Genomic DNA, 13,827 nt, shown 5'->3' with positions numbered 1-13,827 from the left:
TTCTCACAACACCCTCCGACATAGGTTGAATTTTTATCTCCTGGATACATAGTAAACCCATCATCTGGTTCCTTATAAAAGACTTAATAATTTTCCTTTTGGAGCTATTGTTTGCTCCCCTAACATTCCAACTCAGGACTTTTAACTTCATTGGACAACTGCAATTTGACTCCCTTTGCCCTGTGATGGGCCTTTTTGCTTATTTCCCCCCTCATAGTTTACAGAACACTCCAACCTCTTTAACTCCCTTTCGAATTTTGACTTCTCTAAAAGCTCTTTGCTATGTATATTCTCCCGTCTCTTTATGATTTTAAACAAAAGGCTCAAGATTTCCTTTTCCAATTCCTCCGTCAGGAATCCCAAAAAATGGTTGAATTTTGCCAGATTACTTTCCTCCAATTTTTTCTCATTCTCATTGCTCACAGCTTGGGTCTCAAGTGTGCCAAAATCCTCCTTCGTACCCTTGACTTTATCGCTGATTCTATTAGCTTCTCCCAAGTCCCAGTAGCCATTGTCATTCTCATTGGACCCCTCATCCACTGTTAACCACGTTGTGTTCTCAACCCGAAATTCCTCCTCTATAACCCCAGAACGATTGTAAAACTCCCCATCCGGAGTCCGATCAAAATAAAAAGAGTTAAGATGAGAAACCCCCAAAGCCCTTTTTCCCCTAGAGAAGAGAATCGACCCATACCTCAGAGCTTTCTCTTCAAGAGCCCGGTCTGTCGTTGAGCAGCTAATAATCGTTTGCTGCTTCCTGAAATCCTCTATTTCCCCAGGTGACAAAGGGTTCCGTCTCTAAAAGATTCACACTTCTGGAGATATTGCAATCCAGAAGGCAAGCCTTCTCCCGAGGGTCTTTGCTTAAGGCTTGGGTTATTAGCGTGACTGGACCGACCTTTTCCATACCTTCAAGCCCAATCAGCTTTTGGCAATCCATTTCTATAGCCCATCTCCTAGACGATGGGCTTGCTTCTGATCTATCATCATCGGTCGCCACTTCTTTTGACTTTGAGCCCAAAGAACTACTAAGCAAGATAGGTTCACCCGCCATCTTCAGCTCTTTAAGGTCCACGATTGGGTCTGATTTAATCGACCTAGACACCAGCCCATCGATGGAGGCCTAGTCCTGGATCGTTGGACCTTGGGCTCGGTTTACTATCTCCCGGCCCGACCCACTCTCTTGCGCACTCCTCACATCAGTTGACAGGTTCAGCGTCTCGAGTTTCGCACTTACCAACTCTTCCTTCACGCGCAACCCCGAGTGTGAAACAACATCACCCCTAACCTCGTCACTCTTTCTTCTAGACGTTTCACTACAAACCATCTGTTTCTTCCTCACCACCGGTCTGAAATCCCACCAGAGTGACATGAAATAGACGTCCTCTTCCACTTCGATTTCCAACACACTTAGCATAAAACTCCTATCGTTTTAACCAAGATTCGAGCCCATTGAATCTCCCCCAACGTCTTTGTCTGATCATCGACTGCAATGAAATCCCCACACTCTTCCCCCACTCTTCTCAAAATCGTCGGGCTCCATAGCGAGATTGGAAGCCCAACGATTTTGACCCAGACTTCATTTCTTACCTCATTCTCTATCCAGCAGCCAATCCTAGGGTTCCATTGCTCTAGCCCCAACTAGCGCCTTCCCAACAATCGATTCCCTAAGGATACGACACATCTTGCTTCTTTCAAATCTTCAAACTCCAACAAAACTCTATTCTTCTCCAATCTAGCCAACCCTAATTTTCCTTTCAGGCCCCAAGAGTTTGCCCATAATCTTCCTAGTCTCACCAGGTCCTCTTCTCCTGCTGTTATGGACTTCCAGTTCGCAACAAGGCAATGTTTCAATTTCTACAAGTTTCCTAGTGTTTCCTCACTTTTAACCTTCACTTTGATTGAGTTTGTAATTCTCCAACTTGGTCGCTTCACTACTTCCGCATACGATCTCTTCAAGGTAGATTTCCCCTCGACCCTTACTTCCTGCTTATTTGCTTTTCTGCCAATAGCTCATTCCATTTGATGTAGTTTCTCTGCCATAATCACCCATCCCCCTTTGTCCCCTCTGCCTCTCGGAATGAAGATACTGAAGTTCTTCCTTTCCAAATCGACAACCCCTAGTCGGAGAAACCACCTCACTCTATTTATCCTTCACGTCAGGGAGTACGATCTCCTCTTATCCTTCCACCCTCTTCCCTATTTTCCTTCTTTCTCGTCCTTAATGTAGTGGATTAAGCCCTCCATGAAAAACCTTAGACTCTCCGGTCCCAATCGGACCCATGACGAAACCCTTCTCTTCTTCTTCACGATGAGTACTTGGGGTTTTCCTTTTCTTTCATCTAATAATATTTCAAACATCTTGGATTCCACTGCAAAGCTGCTCTCCTTCCTTCTTCATCGAATCGTTGCATTGTCTTCTCCCTCCTCACCATCGCACTCTCTTTCACTCTCTCCCATCGCACGATGGATTGTGCTCTCTACTCCCATCTTAACGAAACCCCCACACTCTTCCCCTACTCTTCTCAACATCGTCAGGCTCCATAGCGAGATTGGAAGCCTAACGATTTTGACCCAGACTTCATTTCTTACCTCTTCCTCTACCCAGCAGCCAATCCTAGGGTTCCATTGCTCCAGCCCCAATTGGAGCCCTCCCAACGATCGATTCCCTGAGGATACGACGCGTCTTGCTTCTTCCAAATCTTCAAACTCCAGCAAAGCTCTATCCTTCTCCAATCTAGCCAACCCTAATTTCCCTTTCAGGTCCTAAGAGTTTGCCCATAATCTTCCCAGTCTCTCTAGGTCCTCTTCTCCTGCTGTTATGGACTTCCAGCTCGCAACAAGGCAATGTTCCAATTTCTACAAGTTTCCTAGTGTTTCCTCCCTTTTAACCTTCACTCTGATTGGGTTTGTAATTCTCCAGCTTGGTCGCTTCACTACTTCCACATACGATCTCTCCAAGGCAGATTTCCCCTCGACCCTTACTTCCTATTTATTTGTTTTTATGCCAATAGCTCATTCCATTTGATGTAGTTTCTCCGCCATAATCACCCATCCCCCTTTGTCCCCTTTACCTCTCGGAATGAAGATACTGAAACTCTTCATTTCCGAATCGATAACCCTTAGCCTAAGAAACCACCCGCTCTGTTTATTCCTTGCGTCAGGGAGTACGATATCCCCTTGTCCTTCCACTCCCTTCCCCATTTTCCTTCTTTCTCGTCCTTAATGTAGTGGATTAGGCCTTCTATGAAAAACCCTAGACTCTCCGGTCCTAATCGGACCCATGATGAAACCCCTCTCTTCTTCTCCACGATGAGTACTTGGGGTTTTCCTTTTCTTTCATCTAATACGATTTCAAACACCTTGGATTCCACTGCAAAGCTGCTCTCATTCCTTCTTCTTCAAATCGCTACACTGTTTTCTCCCTCCTCACTCTCTCCCATCGCACGATGTTTTAAAAAATATGAAAAATTATTCTTAAAAACTCTTCTAAAAAACTATTTTGTTTAACTATTTTGAAAAATCCTTTCCAAAATAGACCCTTACGATTTTTTTAGGAACTGTTTTTGAGAACAGTTTTTGACTTTTTTCTGTTCTCCAAACAAAACATACAAAAAATATGACAAACAACTAAAAACTGTTTTTTGTTTTTTTTATTCTTAACAATAAAAAACATGATGTTTTCACATAACATCTTTTTAGTTATTTTATACTGTTTTCATTTATTTTTTGAAAACTGTTTTAAGAAGTAATTATATAAATATGTAGAATAATTTAAAATAAAAAATTAGATTTAATTTTTTTTTGAAATGTATTTAAAAAAAATTTAAAATAGGTTAAAAATATTTTAATTTTTTAAATAGATTTTTATTCTATAAAAATCAGATAACAATTTTTAAAAACAGTTACCAAATCGACCTTAAGTTATCAAGTTCTTTTAGTAAACAATATAAATAATTTTTCAAAAATTTTAAAATGTTATTTAAATTTTACCAAACACCTAATTTTTCTTTAAAAATATTTTTTATTTATTCTACAAGTCTATTTTAAAAAGTACTATCAAATGAACTCTTAAATCTAGGTCGTGGGTTGCCCAATCACGTAAATAAAAAAAATATAAAAAGAAAAAAATGAAGTAATAATTTTATATCCATATAACATTTATAACATTTTAAATCAAATTTAATTAACTGAAAGTTATAGATTTTCATCTCATATCTGAAAATATTTTATATGTTTTAACTTAAAAGAAACAGAAAAAAGGGACTTGTAGTAGTTTGCAGTTTAGATTAGATCCACCATCTTCCGACATGTCCCAGCCCAATAGCTGAAAAGCCCGGCCCACGGTTTGCCCTCCTTCCCAAATCTGGATTTAATTCTTCAATAACCATCACTGGCCACACTACACACTCGTTGCAGATCCTCCAAAGTCCAAAGGAATACGAAGTAGGATATTAGGGTTTATCAGATACCTGGAGTTTCTGTTGTAGAGTAGAGTTTCATCACGGAAATTTAGGGTCAGGGTTTCGCTATCAAATGGCTCGAAATGAAGAGAAAGCGCAGTCGATGCTCAATAGATTCATCACGCTCAAGAACGAAGAAAAGAAGAAGCCCAAAGAGCGCCGCCCCTACCTCGCCTCCGAGTGTCGTGACCTCGCCGAGGCCGACAAATGGCGCCAACAGATCATGCGCGAGATTGGCCGGAAAGTCGCCGAGATCCAGAACGAAGGCCTAGGCGAGCACCGCCTCCGAGATCTCAACGACGAGATCAACAAACTCATCCGCGAAAAGTCCCATTGGGAGCGCCGAATAATCGAATTGGGCGGCCCCAATTACACGAAACACTCCGCCAAAATGACTGATTTGGAAGGCAATATTGTCGATGTTCCTAACCCTAGCGGCCGCGGCCCCGGCTACCGTTACTTCGGTGCGGCGAAGAAACTCCCCGGAGTTCGAGAGTTGTTCGAGAAGCCGCCGGAGTTGAGGAAGAGAAAGTCACGGTACGATATATACAAGCGAATTGATGCGAGCTATTATGGGTACAGGGATGATGAGGATGGTGTGTTGGAGAAGGTGGAGGGACCGGCGGAGGAGCGGATGAGGGCAGCCAAGTTGGCAGAGTGGGAGGCATTGGAGGAGATAAAGAGGGAGGCGCGGAGGGCGGTGAAGAGCGGTGAGGTGGCGAGTGTGGCACCGGCAGGGATATTGTTTGAGGAGGAGGAGGATGTGGTGGAGGAGGAGAGGCAGGCGGCCAGGGAAAAGGAAAACGAGAAAGAGAGAGAGTTTGTGGTGCACGTACCCCTGCCTGATGAGAAGGAAATTGAGAGGATGGTGGTGGAGAAGAAGAAGATGGAGCTCTTGAGCAAGTATACCAGCGAGGGGCTTTTGGAGGAGCAGACCGAGGCTAAAGCTATGCTTAATATTCAGCGATAATGATAATAGGTGCTCTTCAATATATCTTTCTGTAAGATCCAAAGAAATGCTGGTTTTGCTAAATTAGCTATGTTGGCTATCCTGTATGAGCTTGAGCAAAAATCCATTAGGGAACCTTTTTTCTGGATGGCATTAGGGACTCTAAAGATAGACTTCTTCTCTAAGATAAGCTTCTTGTATTCAGTGAATGTTCTCTTAAAACCTCCACATTCCATTGATCATTACTTTGCTGATTATTTCTTTTTATGAGGCTAACATTATCATCTGCTCCTGGAAACTAAGGAAACGAGGAGTTTTTATTTTTCCTTCATATTGTATCTGGCTCTGGCTGATGGGTTGAATGAATTTATAGTGCAAATGTTCTCTTACCTGAAGTTCTTATACTATGCATACACTGGTACATGTATTCATATGTACGGATATATTTTTTGTTTCCTAATTTTTGTTGCCATCTATAGTCTGTTGCTTAAATTAATTTCTGTGCGGTGTTAGAGCTGGTAGAGTTTGCATTTAGCAGTGATCAGAGATGATGAATGGTTCTTGATTTAAATCTTGGTTCCTTATTGTTTTTGGATCGTATCCAGTTCATAAGATAGTGGATGCAAGGAAGTAAAGGCTGCTATTATAGCGAGCAAGTTCTGCATAGTGTTGGGGTACTTCTATTTTCAAGAGTGGTGCTATGTCTTTGAGTTTTCCAGCTAAGCCGGCATATGGATCAGCTCACAGATCTTCATTCTTCTTAGCTTTAGAAGCCAAAATGGTTGTGAGATTGATTATCAAGAGAGCCTATTCTTTCCTAGTGGGTTATAGAGTTAAATTTGATATAATGTCAAATTTGACCTGAATGGTGGTATTGTTCATACTTATTTTCAGGTTCAATCATCCTGTGATTGAGTTGGAGTTCATCCTTGTTTCCTTCTTCTATTCAATAAAGTTTTTACTTAGACCCAAAATAAAAATCCATTCACTGGCAGAACTATATTGCATGAGAACTGACTATGCTTACCTTTCCTCTTTTGTTGTTCATTTAAATGCTATTGAGATTTGAGAATGATAAGAATGATTTTTGTTCACTCCCATATTGTCTCAGCTTATCATGATATGTTTTAATTTGTTTTTGACAATCCTTCCTTTTCTTTTCATGTTACTAATGCAATGAAGAGCTTGATAGCAGTTTTGCAGAAAATTCATGGGATTAGCTAGAACTTAACAGTTCACACTTTTAAAGAAGAGAAAACATTAAACCATTTTCCCATTTTTGAAAATGGAGAAAACAAAAATCATAATATAAAACATGTGGTTGTATCTTTTGAAAAAATAAAACAATTTTTTCTTTTTTGGAGAATGATAGCAGAATGATCCCTTTTTTGAAAATTCCTATGAGATATTTTGCCTGCTCTTCCTAGCATTTTCCAAAGATCAGAGCAGACACAGAGAACATCCCTTCCACTTAAGTGGGAGTTGGAGTTCATGACAGCTGGGGCCCATTACCCTGATTTGTCTTCCATGTTATTTGTAAACGCAGCTGCATCTTCCTTTCCCCAAATGAGCAAGATCAGCCCCATCCCTTTTTTGTTGGTGAAGAATCTAACCCCTAGTTGTTACAGTCTGACAGTTGCAAAACTCAACTGTTTATCTCTCTCTCTCTCTCTCTCTCTCTCTGATTGTTTCTTACATAGATAAAATCCTTATATGTATGGTTGATTTCTAGGTTGCTAGTTTGTAGATATATGGGATTTGGTTCATATTCATACAGGTAAGTTATATCTATCTATATATATGTATATATATTAAAGTTAGTCTGCTGTTAACAATCTGAAATAAATCCTTCTGCTTTGCAAATGTGTCATTCTGCAATTTATGAATCTATTGTGAAATTGGGGGACTGAAGATATATGTGTTTGTGTTTATATGATTGAGATTTAAGTTTGTGAAATGTAGATCTTTATAGTGAATCAAATCTTAGCTTAGATGTCCTTGAATTGGATTTTATGAATCCACAGATTGAACCTTCAGCCCCTTCATAAATTTATTTCATTGGAAAAAGTTGTTACTAAAATGTCCCACACCACAAGTATCTCTCAATCTATTGGAGTTGAAATTTTGTGGAATTTTGTACTCGGGAGCTTCCTGATCTACACTGCACCCTGTTTATAGGCTAGGTGAAACCCAAAATGTGTGGGTTAAATGGAGCCAGAGTGATGTTACTTGAAGAATGCTTAATAACTAATTTGCTGGTTGTTGAGTGGTGTACTTGTGGATACTTTACCCCATTTTGGATTTATATAGACTTACTTGTGTTCAATTTGATTCCTGAAATATATGGCCTTGCTGTGCTTTTTGTGTGTTGGTGATGGACTTGGACAGTATACTGAGCTAACATTCACTAACTTGTTTTTATTTGTGTTTTTTTTTCTCCATCTTAGGGAGAGAGTAGAGCAAATCTGGAACTGGTGGTTGCTGGGGAAAGTCTATATGCAGCGTTACTTTGCCATCAATTTGACCTGCTTCCACCTATTACTTTGTTGCTTCTAATAGATCTATTGGTTGCACTCATAGGCAGCTAGTGCAGTCTGGTTATTGCATTCTGAGGTCATGTTGGGCATCTTCGATATACTCTGTTTGAGTTACATGTTATTATTTGCAGAGTTAGGTTCATCCGTATCTTAGATGAACACATGAAAGAAAAAAAAAATGACATAGAAGGGTTAACATTTAATTGGAAAACTTGAGCTGCCATAGACAACAAGCTGATTGCAGACCTATGGAAGAGATATATCATGCTCAATGTGGGTGGAAAGAAAGGAAAAAAAAAAGATATACTGTAGGATTCATATCTCTATCTCCTTCATGCAGAATTCTGACTACAGTTTCATTTATTGTCCCTAATTCATCTGTATTCTAGCTGAATTAATTAGTTGGGTTTCATTGTTCATGTTTGTTCTATCATAATTGATGTTGGAATGCCCTTTTTCTAGTCATGATGAAGGCACTCTCTCTGTCCATCTTCCTAATCTTTCTCTTGTTCTCTCTCACGTATGTGGGAGAGGTGCTTGTATTGATATTTTCCTATTGTCTTGAATGAATAGGTCATTTGTGTTAAAGAAAATTAGTTATACCGACTGTTGGGTACCATTGGTAAATTCTTATTTCAACCAGGACTTACCTATGCCCTTTACTAGAAAACTTAAGCATTAACTCTGAAATCAAGGGCAATTTAGCTGAAAATGAATTCATATAATTGTAACGGTAAAAGTTGGAGGAAAAGAGGGGAGTGACATGGGGATTAAAATGAGTTGATATGAAATCAAGCTTAGCAAACTATAAACATGCAGAGCCTAATTGTAATGAGCTGATATAGCAGTATTGGGTGGGTTCTCTGATATTATTAAAAAAAGGAAAAGGAGAAAACAAAAGGCCAAAAACTAAAAATCCCAACAACAGAAACTAAAGCAAGCAAACAAACGAGGTGGTACAGCTGCTGTGTCATTCTGTTGCTTGCTTTTAAGGCTGTTAAAAGATTGGATGTTGACATATGGAAATTGGAGATTTTATGGAGTGGTTGTAGGAAGAGGTGGGGTTAGGTGAACTCTGATTTCTGATTCTCCATTATTGGGTTCATGCATGTCTGCCGTCTCATGTTTGAAACCAAAATGAAATGTGATTATGGCTGTCCATAGTGTTTTCTTTCACACATTTCCCCTTTGTGCATGTGAGTTGTTTTATGGTTTTATATTAGATTTGGTTGCTTGTGGCATATCTTTCCTGATCATTATGGCTGATTATGGAAATTTTTTCATATATGCTAGACATTTCATGGATGATTGTGTCAATAAGCATGGGCATTCGTTGGAGGTGGTTTGGGTGCTGGATGATTTGGATCTTATAATTAGCAAAACTTGCGTGTCTTAAGATGGGGAATGGTGAATGGATGCCTAGTTTCTTTTTGAAGATATGTTTACTACAGTATTTTTATGTTATAGATCAAAATGGTAGTTATTTGAACGTATTGAATGTTTGTTGCAGGGCGGTCAACACCTCGAGGTTTGGGTCCTCATGAATAATCCTAAGGGCTTAGTCATGGAAGGTTCCTCGGTTATAAAAAAAGGAGAAAAAAAAAAGTTATTTGTAATGCATTGAATAGGTAGATCTAGAAAACTAGGTTACCACTATTCATTTGATTGATCTTAATTTAAGGTTCCTAGGAAATACATTAGAGGCTTGAATCTAAGATTTTGAATGTGATAGAATTGTGTATTGGGTTGTAGATTAATTTTTAATAATAAGATTCTTAATCACGGTTGTCCCAACTTTTATAGCCCTTTTGCTCTATCGAGTGGTTGAATGCTCTTACTCCTTTTTGTTGCATGCATTGTTATGATCTTAATAGAAAGAAACAATCTTCCAAGCTCCATTTGGATCTTGAAAATTTTGAGAAAAAGTGGGAGAAAATTAAATAAAATAGAGAATGGAAGGTAAGAAAAATACAAGGAAAATAAAAAATAAATTTAAATAAAACAAAATTTTCCTTTATCATGCCTTTTGTCTTCAGGGAGGCAACACATGACTTTGTCCTTACATCTTAGAAATTCGACAGAAATGATAGAAAATTATATAATCTTTGAATATTTGTCATGAAATACTTGTAATGAGCCTTCAACTGGTATGAAGTGGAGTGTCAGGTTGCCTCTGATCTTTCTAATATGAAGAGATTACCTTTATCATCCCTCCCTATCCTCATGCTGTCATCTAGGTATCTGTGACGGTGGAATCAAGGAACAACTTGTTCTGATTCAGAACCTGTTGGAGGAACTATTCTTTAAAATACAGGGAAAAAAAAAAAAAGAAACAGTTTTATAGGAGGGTCTCAAATAGGTCGCCTCAATTACTCCCAAAGTGATAGAAAGGATACGTGATCTCAAGCCAACCCTCTGGGTTGAAGATGCCCAGCAGAAGATCATAGTTTTGCTTGAACACATTCATCAACTATTTGTTCTCCCCACCAAAAAAAAATCATAGTTAGATTCAGGAGGATGGCATTTTATCCGTCCATGTTCATGGGTATCTGATTTCCATACCCCACATCTCAAATTTGCTTACCTTGTCAGGAGTGATGGTGGAGCTGTCATACTTAATGTCAACCCTCTGTAGAATTCCAAAACCAAAAACAGTCGATTCAAAAAGGGAAACTTATAAATAAGCTCAGTGGATTTGGAAACAGAAACAGAAAAGTAGAGCTTTTAACTGATTTGGAAGCAATCTTGAAGGAGGCCTCAATTTTCAGCTCCCCATTCAGGAAATTGAATCCCCTTGCGTTGAACTTGATCACATTAACTGCTTTGGCCTCCATTTTAGCATCACCAAATGTTTACAACTTGGTTAAAAGAAGCATCAAAAGAAGCTTGAACAAGAAAGAAGGACATTCCAAGCTAAATGCAGATATATAGGCTTCTTACTGATTTCAATCATATGTAGCTCTTTAAACGAGCAATTTCCATGTTTTTTTCAATCCTATCAAAACCATTGAGATATCTGAAGAAATTATAAGTGAGATGTTATTACAAGGCGAGAGAAGTTGTACCTCTTCCACATCAATAATCTGCAAAAAGTCCCCCAGAGTGATGAAATTTCTCAATCCTAGCTTCGTTCTCTTGGAACCCAATATTGTTATTGTGCTGTAAACAAGCTTCCACCATCCATTTACCTTCCAATTTGTAGAAAAACATCTTACAACACCGTTGCCTGTCAATCTCAAGTCAAAAAACAAGTACTCGTTCTGGTTGTTTTACCTTGTCTAGATTTAGAGTAGGTTCCGGAGTTGGATTTTGAGACTCTAGCAGCTTGACCAGAGCTTCAATCTCAGATTTCTTTGCAGATGGTACTCCAAAAACCCCCCTATTGATGCCTTGTCAAAGTGTTGAAATCAAACTCATTTCAATCTTCGTTTCATCTATATGAAATTTATATGAATAGCAAGTTGAGAATTGAAGTGGGTATACCTTGAACTGCCTGGTATAGATCTGCTTTTACATTGGCAATCGTCCTATCATCCGATGATGCTCCTTCTTGTTCGTCTTCTTCTTCTTCTTCCTTCACTACAATATCCTGGTCATCCCCAACTAGGCCGGGGCTCTGCTCTGCAACTCTAATGGCGTAGAAGGGTCTAGACCCAGATGGGAACTCTCCAAATATGGACCTCCTCCGGGACCCTGAATGAGTGGCTGAAACCGGTCTGTGAGCTCTCATCATTTTTGTGAGTCTGGGTATTGGAGGAGCCACGTGGGAAGCAGGGACTGGTGGTTGAACAAGCTTAGTGGCCATGAATCCAATCACAACTACTAAAAGGTTGTGGCCTTTTTCCTCCTTTTGATGATGTGTTTATAGTCGAGGAAGAAGATGATTAAAAGCTCTTGCTCATGGCCTGGATGCCGCTCTTATACCATTTCATCTCTATTCCTTTAATAATTGAACTATTTCTGTCTGTTCTGTTATTTATTTTGAATTTGTTGCATTCATTTATCATATTAGGAAAAGTGGAAAGCACAAGGTCTCGAAAAGATACCGACCGGGCAATTTTCACTGGTAAAAGTATATGTATTTTCCATCTCTAACACTCAAAAGGATGTTAAGAATATGTTTAGTTTTCGAATAATTTAAGAAAAGATATAGGAGAAAAAAAATTGAAAAGAAAAGTGAGGGAGAATAAATAATATATTTAAAATATAAATAATTTAAAAATTACATAAGTTTTTTATTGGTTTTAATTCTATTTGATTTTTAGATATGTTTTTTTATTTTAATAATAATTTTACTTAATAGTTTTTTATTTTTTAAATTAATTTTTGAGAACCAAATATATATATATATATATATATATATATATATATATATATATATATATATATATATATTAGAATATTAGATGAAAGATATAAATAATGAGATTAAGGTAGAAAGAATGAATAATATATAAATGAATGAAATCAAAATATAAAGTAATAAGTAGAAAATAATAAAAGTTAAGGGTTCGTTTGGTAATTGTTTTTGAAAACTATTTTAAAAAATAGGTTTTAAAAATAATTTTTTAAACCGTTTTATAATGTTTTGTAAAATAAAAGTCAGTTTGAAAATTTAAAATATTTTTATCATATTTTTAATATTTTTAAATATATTTTAAAAATTATTTTTACATCTAACATTTTATTTTAAATTATTTTACATATTTATATAATTATTTTTTAAAACAATTATAAAAAAATAAGTGAAAATAATATAAAACAATTAAAAGAGATTATCTAAAAATATATTGTTTTCTACACAAAACTATTATTGAAAACGAATACCAACCAAAGTCCTAAACTTCTATTTGTGAATTGTTTTTAAAAATAATTTGTTATTATTAAAAAAATATTAATTATTAATAAAAATTGTTTTTCTTTATAAAAAAATATGGTATTTTTATAATATATTTAAAATTTTTGTAATCTATTTCCATTTATTTTTATGGATAATTTCAAAACTAATGGTAAAAATATGAAAAATGATAGAAAATAAAGAACTATAAATAATTTTTTTTTTTTTTTTTTAAATTTAGCAACGCAGAAAACAGGTTAAAAAATCTTTCAATTTCTCGTATGAACTTTTATTCTAGAACACATAAAAAGAAAAAAAAAATGTTTTTAAAAATTATTTTTGAAAACGTTTTGAAACAAGCCCTTGATCTCTCGTTTATCGATAGATGCTTCTTCCCTTCACCACCAAACTTATTCATGTTGATTGAAGTGTGAAGATAGAATTAAAGCACATGTGGCAGAGAGTACCTATGTAAACCTAACCACATTGATGGCATCTTCTACCCAAAATAGCATCGGTTTTGTAGGGCTAAAATGAGACGTATGCAGGTGATTGTTCTAGAACATGGGCAAGGTGGTTGTCTTTTTCCCGAGAAAATTCAAAATCTTGGGTGATCATGGAAGCCTCTTTTTCATTGTGACATTACTCGGACCATTCTTTTTATGTTGGTTTTAAATTAGCTTATAAATCATTGTTAACTACTTTCGTATTAATGTAATAAATAGACTATAATTAAACACAAATTAGGTTTCTTAATCACCTTAAATTAAACTCTAAATTAGTCCTAGTTTTGGCACGAGGGATCTTCCTCAGTTTTAGAATCTTAGGTATTGTTTGATTTTTTGAATTTTTTATGTAAAATAATTTGTTTTCAGATTTTAAGTTATTTGTTTTTTTTTTTAATTATTCTAACTTATTAATTATTTTTTAATTTTTTAATTAAATAAAAAATCAAAATATTTCATTTTTTTCTAAATGTTTAAAATAACATTTTGATTTTTTAAATTTCTTAGTACTTAATATAAAAAATTATTAAATAAA

General features: G+C 36.6%; 2 protein-coding genes across 3 annotated transcripts; one reads left to right on the top strand and one right to left on the bottom strand.

Moving 5' to 3' along the window:
- The first annotated feature begins 4,379 nt into the window (after positions 1–4,379).
- LOC100250525 (pre-mRNA-splicing factor ISY1 homolog-like) lies at positions 4,380–8,414 on the top strand. Of its 2 annotated transcripts, none has more exons than XM_003631871.4 (2): positions 4,380–5,442; positions 7,860–8,414. In XM_003631871.4, the coding sequence occupies exon 1, from the start codon at positions 4,537–4,539 to the stop codon at positions 5,431–5,433; it is 897 nt and encodes a 298-aa protein (XP_003631919.1). In that variant the 5' UTR covers positions 4,380–4,536; the 3' UTR covers positions 5,434–5,442; positions 7,860–8,414. The 2 variants fall into 2 exon arrangements, with proteins under 2 accessions (XP_003631919.1, XP_019075124.1); XM_019219579.2 differs by lacking the exon at positions 7,860–8,414 and adding an exon at positions 6,018–6,406.
- A 1,504-nt stretch (positions 8,415–9,918) lies between these two features.
- LOC100267799 (fibrillin-5, chloroplastic) lies at positions 9,919–11,915 on the bottom strand. The gene is made up of 7 exons (XM_002276796.5): positions 11,433–11,915; positions 11,223–11,338; positions 11,015–11,137; positions 10,679–10,777; positions 10,534–10,578; positions 10,346–10,419; positions 9,919–10,190 (listed from the first exon to the last, which is right to left on the bottom strand). The coding sequence occupies exons 1-7, from the start codon at positions 11,752–11,754 to the stop codon at positions 10,112–10,114; spliced, it is 858 nt and encodes a 285-aa protein (XP_002276832.1). The 5' UTR covers positions 11,755–11,915; the 3' UTR covers positions 9,919–10,111.
- Between the last annotated feature and the right edge of the window lie 1,912 nt (positions 11,916–13,827).

Source organism: Vitis vinifera, chromosome 4, assembly GCF_030704535.1.
Source record: "Vitis vinifera cultivar Pinot Noir 40024 chromosome 4, ASM3070453v1".
Classification (NCBI taxonomy): Eukaryota; Viridiplantae; Streptophyta; class Magnoliopsida; order Vitales; family Vitaceae; genus Vitis; species Vitis vinifera.
The sequence above is the reverse complement of the archived record's forward strand: the minus strand, read 5'-3'. Positions and strand labels throughout refer to the sequence as shown.